The sequence below is a fragment of the Punica granatum genome, chromosome 2 (genome assembly GCF_007655135.1).
Source record: "Punica granatum isolate Tunisia-2019 chromosome 2, ASM765513v2, whole genome shotgun sequence".
Classification (NCBI taxonomy): domain Eukaryota; kingdom Viridiplantae; phylum Streptophyta; class Magnoliopsida; order Myrtales; family Lythraceae; genus Punica; species Punica granatum.
This window is the reverse complement of record NC_045128.1, coordinates 3,966,606-3,979,180: the sequence shown is the minus strand read 5'-3', so window position 1 is coordinate 3,979,180 and position 12,575 is coordinate 3,966,606. Positions and strand designations below refer to the sequence as shown.

At 35.9% G+C, this 12,575-nt stretch overlaps 1 protein-coding gene and 1 non-coding gene across 2 annotated transcripts; one reads left to right on the top strand and one right to left on the bottom strand.

Annotated features, from left to right (window-relative positions):
* Window positions 1-10,190: 10,190 nt before the first annotated feature.
* On the bottom strand, window positions 10,191-12,144 carry LOC116197127. The gene is made up of 2 exons (XM_031527156.1): window positions 10,323-12,144; window positions 10,191-10,234 (listed from the first exon to the last, which is right to left on the bottom strand). The coding sequence occupies exons 1-2, from the start codon at window positions 12,142-12,144 to the stop codon at window positions 10,191-10,193; spliced, it is 1,866 nt and encodes a 621-aa protein (XP_031383016.1).
* Window positions 11,528-11,634, top strand: LOC116198294. The gene has a single exon (XR_004155233.1). It is a non-coding gene; the product is annotated as a small nucleolar RNA R71 (small nucleolar RNA).
* Window positions 12,145-12,575: the final 431 nt, after the last annotated feature.

The window sequence follows — 12,575 nt, the reverse complement described above, 5'->3', positions numbered from 1 at the left end:
CAATTATTATTTTTTTAATTTTTTTAACAATTCAATTCAATTTTTATATTAAATTCTCTCAACTATTCATTACTTTTTTTTTCACAATTCAATAATACAATTTTCTCTCAACTATACATTACTTTTTCATATATTTTTTCTTAATTCAACAATACAATCATTACAAATTAATTAAAATCAAAATTCAATTCAACTCAATTTAGCTCGACTTTTTACCAAATTTATTTATTTATTTCTCTAATTTAATAATGAATTCTCTCTTATATTTTTTAATCATTTTTAAATTAATTTTTTAATAATAAATTATATATATATTTTTACATCTATATATACATATCAATTTTTTAATAATAAATTATATATATATTCACATATATATATATATATATATTTATACTCTCATACATCAATGTATTTATCAATATTTACAATCACAGCACAAAATCAAGTTGTGTTGAATTATTATTAAACACGATAACCAAATACAAGCTAGTTGACCGCCTGATCGCAATTGATCACCAAATTACTTATTTTATCAACTCCGATGCAAGTACGGGAGTTAATGACGCTACTGATTACAGAGCCGATTAAACAAATCACCTCGAATTCCGACGTCGTTTAGTTGGATTTATTAAGGTCAGGTTCTGATCAGCTGATTCGCATGCACGAAGCAAAAACGCTTCTTTCTCCGTTGACCGGTCCATGGACGTTCAAATTCAATTTCCGGTCAACGGCGGCCCATCCTTTTTCAAGTCTTTGCAATGGTTTGATTAATTAATTAATAATGGCTCTATTTAATTTCTCCTACCACCATGTAACTGATTTCCATAATTACATCGAATTGTTTTCGATTTTGATGCTATAGAAGAGCGAAAAGAGTCGGGTTTATTTTGATGCTATAGAATCGAATTGTTTTCGATTTACTTGATCTTTTCTGTGTCTGTATTAACTTTGTAAAAATTCGAAATCGTTATATGTAGAAGGGTTTTCTAGTAAAGTTTTGGACCTAGAGCGTGCCTAGAATATGGTACCATGGAAATAACATACAGATGGATATATGATTTGATTGTATTTATTTTTATTCCGGCACATCGCAGCTAGGTGAGCTAGCATATCGAGATAACTCGATGAATCCTGCACGAGAAGATAAAATCACTTCGTTCTAGATCCACTTGTAAGCATATGACTTATGGTTTCGTCGCCCTCATAGATATGTCGCAGATGATGCTCGTAGTTCTAATCGACTCGATGACACTCTCTCACCCTAACGGAGCACTCCTTTGAAGGAGTCGCTCCCAAGTAGTCCACCTCAAAGCCGATCTTTAGACTGGATCAATCACGTGATCATAGCTAGATTGATTTCCTCGAATAAAAACATTCGTGATGGGTTGTTTCTTTACGGTCCATTACGGGCGCGCAGAACATAATTTTTTTTGGTGCATTTGACCCTCAATCATGGTACAATTTTTTTTTTCCATTAAAGATGTAAAAAATGGAAAAATGAGTCTGACTATTGAAGAACTGAGATTCACATATGAAAATTTGATGATATTGCTTTTTCAATTAATTACGTTGGGAAAATTTCATTAAAACTTAAATATTTATAATGTACCAAGGTACTTTTTTCTTCATGAGGATAATATTTAATTTCTTCTTAATATAAACAGATGAAACAGAAAATTTATACTTCAACTATTTGTTTGAATAAAAAATTATACTCGGACAATTGGTTTCAAAAGAAATTCGACATTTAATATATTTTTTGAAGTACAAAAATAATATATAAATGAGTAATGTCATATAAATATTTAATATCTGAAAAAATATGTATTTGGGGATCTGATCAAATACTTCATCAAATTTTGAGAAATTCGATATTTAATTTCATTCATCTTCATAGTAATTTATTTATCAGAATTTTATACTTGTCACAAACTGAGTTTTTTTTGCCCCCTATTGTAAGAAAATTACGTTTATAATGTAATAAAAATTTTAATAAATGTAGAGAAATACGCTGTTATCATTATTATTATTATTATTATAAGAGCAAGTATATTTCTAAATCGATATATGTAAAGAAATAAATTGTATTCTGTCAAGCTTAGTCACACTAATTTCCAAGACTATGATGATGAAGATTCTGATATTTTACCATATCTGCTGGATTCCGAGCATTCAATGTTAAAATGCAAGAAAAGTTCGATCTAATGGATTCTTAATTACAAGACAAATAAATTGAGACTATACATGACAGAGAAAACTCATATTATGTATATATATAATCTATAGGAGACTTATCCAAAAATAGAAAAAGCCACAGGATTTTATTTTATTTTTTTCCTGGTGGACTGCTATAGGATAATTGTAAGAAGACAATCTTCTTCGATGAAGTGAAATTTGAATGACCAGTAGGAGAATTTTACGTACCCCGAACAAGTGAATATCCTTGCTCTTCAACTTTCTAATATCTATATCTAAATTATGTATATAAGTAAATCAAACACTCACTTTTTACACTCTAGTTGAAATCAATTCTTATAAGAAATGATTTCGATTAAGTTGATTTCCACTCGATTCAATTTGTTATATGACCTGCCTTGATCCCCCACAGTCCCGCTAGCTATACAGACATGCAATGCATTCCATAATATTCTCATATACGAATCCCTTGCAAATCAGTTTCCGTGTGAATAATTTTTCGTTGTCAAGTCTTATCTGATTTATTTTGGTGTTCGATCTTAATCTTCGATAAATCTTAAAAAACCATAAGTCCTAGCTGAGTTTCGCAACTCATTGTTCTTAATAAATGGCCCACATTGCAGATTTCTCATCACGACAATCCAGGCTGTATGTTCTGTTTTGCATAACATACTTCTTGCTACAAATACAAATCATTTATTTATGAAAAATAATCGATATAATATAAGATCAAATACGTTAAGAATTACTACCATGCATTCATTTATTAATAGTATAAAGGCTTTAAAACCATGCTTGCACCCATATAGAGTTGTTCATGGGTTTCTATGAAGGGTTTTTGACCATTCCCAAGTCCAACAAGATAATTAAAGGGTTTTGCCCATTAGGTCACAGGAATGGTTCGGTGATTCTTCGTCAAAACCCTGGAGGGTTTGGAGAGAGTTTGGTATTTTGCATGAAATCCGTACCAAATCCATTAAGGTATAATTAGTAATATTTCCTCATTCATTTGTTAATTTTACAAAATAACCTTCAATTAGTGTTCACCCATCACCCTCACTCTTAACATTTTCTACTCGTGCCTGCCATCTCCGCTTCACTCTCTCTACTGTTCCAGCCTCTCTTTATCGGTCAAGTAGCGATCTTCTCGAACTATCATGCAGTTCCATCAAAATCTATTGTTTCCTCCTCATTGTATTGATAAAACTCGATGTTATTAAACTGTTTCGAGAGTGATATAAATGTAATCGATGTTTTTATTCTTAAAACTCGTTTGATATAATATTTGATTTGTTATAGCTATTATTCAGGTTTTTTTTTATTTATAATGGCTGAGAGTTTATTTACAGGTAAAAGACAGATTTCTACTGGGAATCCGTCAACTTAGTGGAAAGGGTTTGGAGACTAACCCTTTCTAAAGTGTTTGGATTTGTGAAAGATCCAGCCGCCCCAAATCCTGCCCATGAACCTCCCTTGACCCATCTGTGCATACTATGTTATTCTGCACCACATATTGGAAAGCCACTCATTTCGTCTCTTTTTTGCCTAGGGTGCGATCCGCGAGATCCTACATAGAATGGGGTGGCAAGTAATACCCCTATCATGCAATAGGCTGTAGTCATGCTTCTGACTATTACTTGAAACCAGAAACACAGGGAAAAAAAAAAGAAAGAAAGAAAAGAAAGAAACAGCACCATTGGCTGATGATCCCTTTGCAAATATATATAAAAATAAGCTCAAATTCTACCAGCAAGTGTGCTGGGTCAGATCAAGTAATATAGTGATGAATAGAGTGTCGATCCCACAAGGATTAATTAAGTACTAAACCTATATTAGATTCTATTATTATCTAAGCAATCAAATTAAGAGAATTAACTAATTAACTACTAATCAACCTAAATCGTCACAAAGAGCAGAAAGAGAATTGTACGAAAATATATCAATTGAAAGTGGGAAAAACAGAATCCACCCTAGTTTCACTAATCAGATTGCCATCATGTTATATAGACTGATAGCTATGTGATTATTCAAGTGAGTTTATCAAGCCTTTAAAATTAAAGTCTTAAACCTCTAATTAATCAATCAGCTCCCGCATCTCTAATTAATAGTGGACTCTAAATTATAATCATACACCTTCCAGTGCTATGATTGTCTAATGCCCTAAATTAATTATCCCTAATGTCTTAGCGAATAACTAACTAGAAACATTGCATTAATCCCTGGATAATCTCTAATTAAACTAATTAACGCAGCTATCGCATTTAACTAATTAGTCTAATCAAGAATTCCTAACAAACACTATATCAACTCCCGTATCAATAGTGTTTCTAACAATTATAACCAATTAAGAATTAAAATTGAAATTATAGGAATTGCAATCATGAATCATCAACACATCTATTAATCCTATAACATGGCGACAATCATCATATTAGCTACCTAGGGTTTCATCATATTCCCACAAAAGAAGCTTAGAATATCATGGAATTGAAAACACAATTATAATTCCAAGGAGTCATTGCAATAGAATTCATATTCAGCAGTAAACTCAAGATATTGAATCCTAAAACAAAAACCCAACAATTCTTTTAAGGAATTATCTCTTCCACAATTCTTCGCTTCAAATCAATTGATCCAGGTGACGGCTCCAGACAAGACCCTCTCCAAAAACTCTCTAGGTTAAAAGAATGGTGAAAGATGGCTCCCCCCCTAGGGTTTCCTAATCTTGTTATGAGGAGTATTTATATCCACAACAAAAAAAAGATTTCCGAAAGATATATGCTGGCTCCAAATTGCGCAAAACTCCTCAATATTGCTCGTAATTCCATCTAAGTCCTCAAAGACCTACAATATCAAATTACACATAATTAAGCACCGACTTCTTATAATTTCTATAAAATTAATAATAATTTAACATGAATTGCACAATAAAATATGAGTATAATATGCCCTTATCAACTTCCCCACACTTGAACTTTTGCTTGTCCTCAAGCAAAATAAATAAGACCAAGGAAAGAAATCTATCAGAGAGAGTACAAATTTTCATATTCACTGATTTAAGCATTTGATATCTCATAATTTATTACTCGTTATTTTGTGGTGCCCACTGCTCAAACCAAACTGGAAACATGTGATCAGAGTACTACAGTTGAAATTAACCAGCTAATCTAGAGAAAGCAAATTTTAATCCAAGCGTTTAGCCTAAGATTTCTATTTCAAAAGTAAATACTCAGTCCTATAAGGAAAAATACACATTTAAACTTCATAGCTGTTAGCAGGCATATAATCCCTCTAATTTTCCCTCTAAGCAAGTCAACAAGGTAGTGAAAGCATATGGTATCTGCTTCGTCCCTAGGTTTTCTTCCTTTTTATTACAAGTCTTAATTTATTTTTTTGTTTTTGCATTCAATTTTTCCTTTCTGTTTAAGAAGCAAAATTTTTTTTTTTTCAAGTCCAATTTTTGTTTGAACTTGTGCCTTTCCGCTCTTCTCGTTATAGTGAGTTCATTGAGTCGGCACATCCCGGGCTCATCACCCAAGTGACCGGGTTTTAAAGGGACCCCTACGAACTCTTCCTCACTCTAACATTCAAGTTAGGATACTCATAACTCAATTCTTGAGTCATTGGAGTAAAGGCTATGCTTGCTTTTTTTTTTTGAATGCTCACTAACACTTTTCAGACTTCTTTTATAGGAATCACTAAGTACAAAGCTTCTTCTACCTCTTTCACTAAATGTTAAAGTGCTATTAGAATAATTAAAAAGAGGATATACTAACTAACTTTGCTTAGAAGTAGACCTGTTTATTTTTCACTTAAGGACTTGACCGACTCTTAAACTTCAAACTCTAGGGCTAAAAACTAGGTAAATTTGATTTCTAAAGATTTGACTAATTAATTTTAACTAAGTACAAAAATCACAACAGTGGTGAGTAGGGCGCCTAAGTGAGTCAATTTTTTTCAAACAATTCCTGAACAAATGCTATCAACAGTATTCTTCGTACAATCTCTAGATTTCAATAATTAAAAAAAATTAAAAAAAAAAAGAATTTGGCCTAACAATTGCCAGATAACTTAAGGACAATTATAATTCAAGGTGACAGGGAAGTATAACTATTTATCAACAAAGACAGGCATCAGATGTCATGAGTAACAAATTAAATCACAGAATTCAGACATCAACACTATACTCAATTTTATACTCCATCTGTTTAGTATCTCCCTTCCCCACACTTAGATTAAACAGTGTCCTCACTGTTCCTAATGTAGCTCTAGTAAAACGAAAATAAAAATAAAGAACATGAGAGAAAAAGAGATACTAGTACTTCCCCGGTTTCGAAAAATTAAGTTGAAGCAATTGGAGTTCCAACTGGTATAGCAATAGAGAGAGTCAGCAGTTGTTATCCACCCTGGCTTCAAAAACAAAAAGAAAACAACAAAAAGAACAAAAATAGCAGATAATCCATCTTAACTAAAACAATCAAATAGCAAATATCCCAAGTCTACCCAATGAGTGGGTGCTTGATAAAGTACAAACCAACAGCAAATCAAAATAAAACAAATGAAGCAAAAGAATTGAGAGCCAACAGGGACTTTAGCTCTCAGACATGGGCTGCCTCCCATGAAGCACTTAGTTTATAGTCGCTAGTTCGACTTTTCCAATTCTTCAACCGAATTTGCTAGATCCACCGTAGTGGCATCACCATCAATATTTTCCCCTTCAAAGTAATGCTTGAGAAGATGACCGTTTACTTTAAAAGTGCGGTCATCTTCTGACTTCAGCTCAACTGCACCATAGGGAAAAACATTAGAAATAACAAATGGTCCAGACCATCGAGATTTTAACTTACCTGGGAACAACTTCAAGCGAGAGTTGTATAATAGGACTTTCTGACCAGGCAAAAACTCTCGCTTTAGGATGTTCCTATCATGCCATCGCTTGGCTCGCTCCTTGTATATCCTAGCATTTTCATATGCTTCCTCTCTCATCTCAGCCATCTGATTCAATTGGAGCAATCTCTTTTCACCTGCAGCTTGTAAATCAAAGTTAAGGTATTTTATGGCCCAATATGCTTTGTGCTCAAGCTCTACTGGTAGGTGACATGATTTACCATAAACAATCTTGTATGGGGACATTCCTATGGGGGTTTTGAAAGCTGTCCTGTAAGCCCACAATGCATCATCAAGTTTTAAAGACCAATCTTTCCTAGATGCATTGACTGTTTTCTCTAAGATACGCTTTATTTCCCTATTGGACACCTCAACCTGTCCACAAGTCTGTGGATGATAAGGGGTGGCAATTTTATGAGTAACTCCATATTTTGATAATAATTTTTCAAATTGCCGATTGCAAAAATGTGATCCCCCATCACTTATAATGGCTCTAGGTACCCCAAATCTTGAAAAGATGTTCTTTTTCAAAAATCTGATTACAACTCTGGCATCATTACTTTGTAGAGCAACTGCTTCTACCCATTTTGAAACATAATCAACAGCCACAAGAATATATTTATTTGAAAAAGAAGAGGGAAAAGGACCCATAAAGTCTATTCCCCACACATCAAAAAGCTCAATTACAAGAATGCTATTTTGTGGTACTTCATGTCTCCTAGAAATATTGCCAGTTCTTTGGCATGGAGCACAAGACATAATGTAATTCCTGCAATCATGAAATACTCTAGGCCAATAAAATCCACAAGATAAGATCTTAGTTGCAGTTCTTTCCACACCAAAGTGGCCTCCTGCTTCCTTAGAATGACAGTGTTGTATTATGCTAAGTTGTTCAGTTTCAGGCACACAGCGTCTAATTACTTGGTCAGCACAATATTTAAACAGATATGGTTCATCCCAAAAATAGTATTTCACATCATGCAAAAATTTCTTTTTCTGTTGAGATGACAAACCATATGGTGTGATGTTGCTAACCATGTAATTGACTATATCAGCATACCAAGGTAATCCTTGGATTTCTGCTACATGCAATTGTTCATCAGGGAACTTTTCATTAATGGGTGAATCTAAACAATCAGATTCCAAACGGGATAAGTGATCAGCCACTACATTTTCAGTTCCCTTTGTGTCTCTAATTTCCAGGTCAAATTCTTGTAGCAGTAGAATCCAACGAATTAGCCTAGGTTTAGCATCAGCTTTGGCAAACAAATATTTCAGGGCAGCATGGTCTGTGTATACTATGATCTTAGAACCTATCAGATAAGGCCGAAACTTGTCACATGCAAATATGACTGCTAAAAGCTCCTTTTCAGTTGTGGCATAGTTCTTTTGGGCCTCATTTAAAGTTCTACTAGCATAGTATATTGCATGAAATACCTTACCTCTCCTTTGCCCAAGTACTGCTCCTACAGCATAGTCGCTGGCATCACACATCAGCTCAAACGGAAGCTCCCAATTAGGTGCAACGATCACTGGTGCAGAAGTGAGTTTCTCCTTCAATAAATTGAATGCCTGCAAACAATTGTCATTAAAAACAAAAGCAGAATCTTTTTCAAGTAAATTACAAAGAGGTCTAGAGATTTTAGAAAAGTCCTTGATAAATCTCCTGTAGAAGCCAGCATGTCCTAAGAAGCTCCTTACTCCTTTTGTTGAAGTGGGTGGTGGCAACTTCTCTATTATCTCCACTTTTGCTCGATCAACTTCAATCCCTTTCTTTGACACCTTGTGACCTAAGACTATACCCTCTCTTACCATAAAATGACATTTCTCCCAGTTCAGAAGCAGATTAGTCTCCTTACATCTTTTAAGCACACAGCCTAAATTTGTCAGACAAGATTCAAATGACTTCCCAAAAACAGAGAAATCATCCATAAATATTTCAATAAAATTCTCTAACATGTCAGAAAATATAGACATCATGCACCTCTGGAAAGTGGCAGGTGCATTACAGAGACCGAAAGGCATTCTCCTAAAGGCAAAAGTGCCATAAGGACAAGTAAATGTGGTTTTCTCCTGGTCCTCGGGTGCTATATGAATCTGATTGTAACCAGAATAACCATCTAGAAAACAATAATAATCATGCCCTGCAAGTTTTTCTAGCATCTGATCAATGAAGGGGAGGGGGAAATGGTCTTTACGGGTAGCATCATTTAGTTTCCTGTAATCTATACAAACTCTCCACCCAGTCACAGTACGAGTCGGGATTAATTTATTGACCTCATTTTTAACCACAGTCATACCACCCTTTTTGGGCACTACTTGAACAGGACTAACCCATTTACTATCTGAGATAGGATAGATAATACCTGCATCCAACAGTTTAAGCACTTCTTTCTTCACTACCTCTTTGAGAGTTGGGTTAAGTCGCCTCTGTGGTTGCACTATGGGTTTGCACTCAGCTTCCAACATTATCCTGTGAGTGCAAATCAAAGGGCTGATCCCTTTGATATCTGCAATAGTCCATCCTATTGCCTCCTTGTGCTCTCTCAGCACGCTTAGGAGCTGTTGCTCCTGATCACCTGTCAAGGAAGAAGAGATAATTATTGGCAAAGTATCATCTATTCCAAGATAGGCATATTTTAAATGGCTAGGCAATGGTTTAAGTTCTAGCACCGGGGACTGTGTCAAAGATGATACTGGTTTTGTCGCACTAGTGCCCAGCTCCTCATAGTAGCGAGCCTTGATTTCTGATACCTTCTCCACAGATTCTTCCTCATGCTCATCATCATCACTCCAATCGTCCAGATCCCTAAGGACTGATTCCATTGTATCCACACCTGCTTTCTCCTCCACAGACTCAGAGATAAGCTCATCAATAATATCAATGGTGTAACATGATTTGCCATCATCAAATTTCTTTATGGCGTCATAAACATTAAAAGTTATTTGTTCATTCATAACTCTTAAAGTGAGCTTACCTTGTTCCACATCTATTAATGCTTTACCTGTCGCAAGGAACGGTCTGCCAAGGATCATGGGCACCTCTCTGTCCTCCTCCATCTCCAAGACTATGAAGTCGACTGGAAATATGAATTTGTCTACCTTCACCAGGACATTCTCAACAATACCCTTTGGATATTTGATACTCCTGTCAGCAAGTTGCAAGGTAATATGAGTTTTCTTGCATTCTCCAAGTCCAAGTTTCCTGAAAATAGACAGAGGCATTAAATTTATACTTGCACCTGAATCAATAAGAACGTTCTCAAAATGAAAATTCCCTATAGTACAAGGAACAGTGAAACTCCCCTGATCTCTTTGTTTGCGTGGTAAGTTAGGCAAGTCCTTTTGGAGAATCATAGAACACTCTCCTATAAGCATCACAGGCTCACTCCCATCAAACTTCCTCTTTTTAGTGAGCAGATCCTTCATGAATCTAGCATATGAAGGCATCTGCTGGAGTGCTTCTGCAAATGGAATGTTGATTTGCAGCTTTTTAAAAACATCTAGGAATTTAGCAAATTGGGCGTCCAACTGTTGTTGCTTCAATCTTCCTGGAAAAGGGACAGGAGGAACATACGGTTTCACCCCTAGTGACTTCTGCCTTGGTTCCTCCACCTTTTGCTTACCTTTGTCTTTCTCCGGACTCTCCTCCTGAGTTTGAGCTTTTCTATTGACTATTTCCAATTCCTTGCCACTCCTCAGCATTATAGCATTGACACCCTTGGGGTTCTCTTCAGTGTTGCTGGGTAAAGACCCTGATGGTCTATTACTCAATTGCTGAGAAATCTGACTAATCTGACCCTCTAGGTTTCGAATAGTGGCTTGTTGATTCTGTAGCATGGTGTCAGTCTTTTGCATATAGCTCAACATGAGCTCTTCCATTCTCGACTGACTTTGCTGAGGTGGAGCATTCTGAGCAGGGCCTTGCTTTTGGAATCCAGGTGGCGGTTTAAGTGCATTATTCTCATTCCTCCATGAGAAATTAGGATGATTACGCCACCCGGGATTGTAAGTGTTCGAATAAGGCCCTTGATTACTCCGTTGGAAGTTGTTGACAAAGTTCACTTGCTCTCCATTGGGTGAAGCCGAGGGATTTCTAGACATGCATTCAAGAGTCGAATGTGGTCCTGAACACAACTCACAAAAAGCAACCTGATTAGTATTAAAAGAATGTGCTGAGGTGAGTTTACTTACCTGGGTAGTGAGAGCTGAAATCTGGGTTGTCAAATTAGCAATAGTGTCCATGTCATTGACTGATGCCACTCTTGATTTACTTCTTTCATTCTGCCAATTATGTGCACTGGAGGCCATCTCTTCTATCAAAGCACTTGCTTCATCATAATTCTTACCCATCAGTGCGCCTCCTGCTGCAGCATCTACTAGAGACCTCAATGTATCATCCAGGCTAAGATAGAAGACCTCAATTAGGAGATTATCTGGCAATCCGTGATGTGGGCACTTTCTGATTGCCTCCTTGAATCTCTCCCATGCCTCATAAAGTGATTCACCATTGAACTTGGTGAAGTTAGTGATTTCGTTCCTCAATCTTGCAGTCCTAGCTGGTGGGAAAAATCTCCTGAGAAACTTAGATGAAAGGTCGGCCCAGGTGGTGATGGACTCTTGTGGCAGTGAATTGAACCAGGCTCTCGCTTTACCCCTAAGCGAGAAAGGAAAAAGCTGTAATCTAATAACATCATCAGTGACATTATTCATCTTTACCGTGTTACAGTATTGGAGGAATCCTGCAATATGCTCATCAGGACTCTCGTTGGGATATCCTCCAAACTGATTTGATTGAACCATCTGGATGAGTGCTGGCTTCAGTTCAAAGTTATTAGCTGGAATAGTGGGCCTTCTGATCGCAGAACCCATAATAGTAGGTACTGCATAGTCTCGAAGTGCTCTGGCAGCACCCTGTATTTGGCGGTTGATGTCATCATCTGCCATCTCAACTACCTGCAATTCTTCCCTTCTTCTGTTCTCTCTTCTCAACCGATGCAAGGTGCGCTCTATCTCAGGATCTAATGGTAGAAGTTCAGCACTTCTACTCCTGCGCATAGAATACCTGCAAAGAGAACAAGAAATAAACACACAGTAAAGTGCGCCTAAATTAACAATAGAACTAAAGGTGGTCTAATATTAAGTTAATCCCCGGCAACGGCGCCAAAAACTTGATCCCTTTGCAAATATATATAAAAATAAGCTCAAATTCTACCAGCAAGTGTACTGGGTCAGATCAAGTAATATAGTGATGAATAGAGTGTCGATCCCACAAGGATTAATTAAGTACTAAACCTATATTAGATTCTATTATTATCTAAGCAATCAAATTAAGAGAATTAACTAATTAACTACTAATCAACCTAAATCGTCACAAAGAGCAGAAAGAGAATTGTACGAAAATATATCAATTGAAAGTGGGAAAAACAGAATCCACCCTAGTTTCACTAATCAGATTGCCATCATGTTATATAGACTGATAGCTATGT

Coding starts and splice junctions, on each gene's coding strand:
- LOC116197127 (XM_031527156.1), bottom strand. CDS start 12,144: ATGCGCAGGAGTAGAAGTGCTGAACTTCTACCATTAGATCCTGAGATA. Junction 10,235..10,322: donor TCTTATTGATTCAGGTGCAA/GTATAAATTTAA, acceptor ACTTGCTGACAG/GAGTATCAAATATCCAAAGG.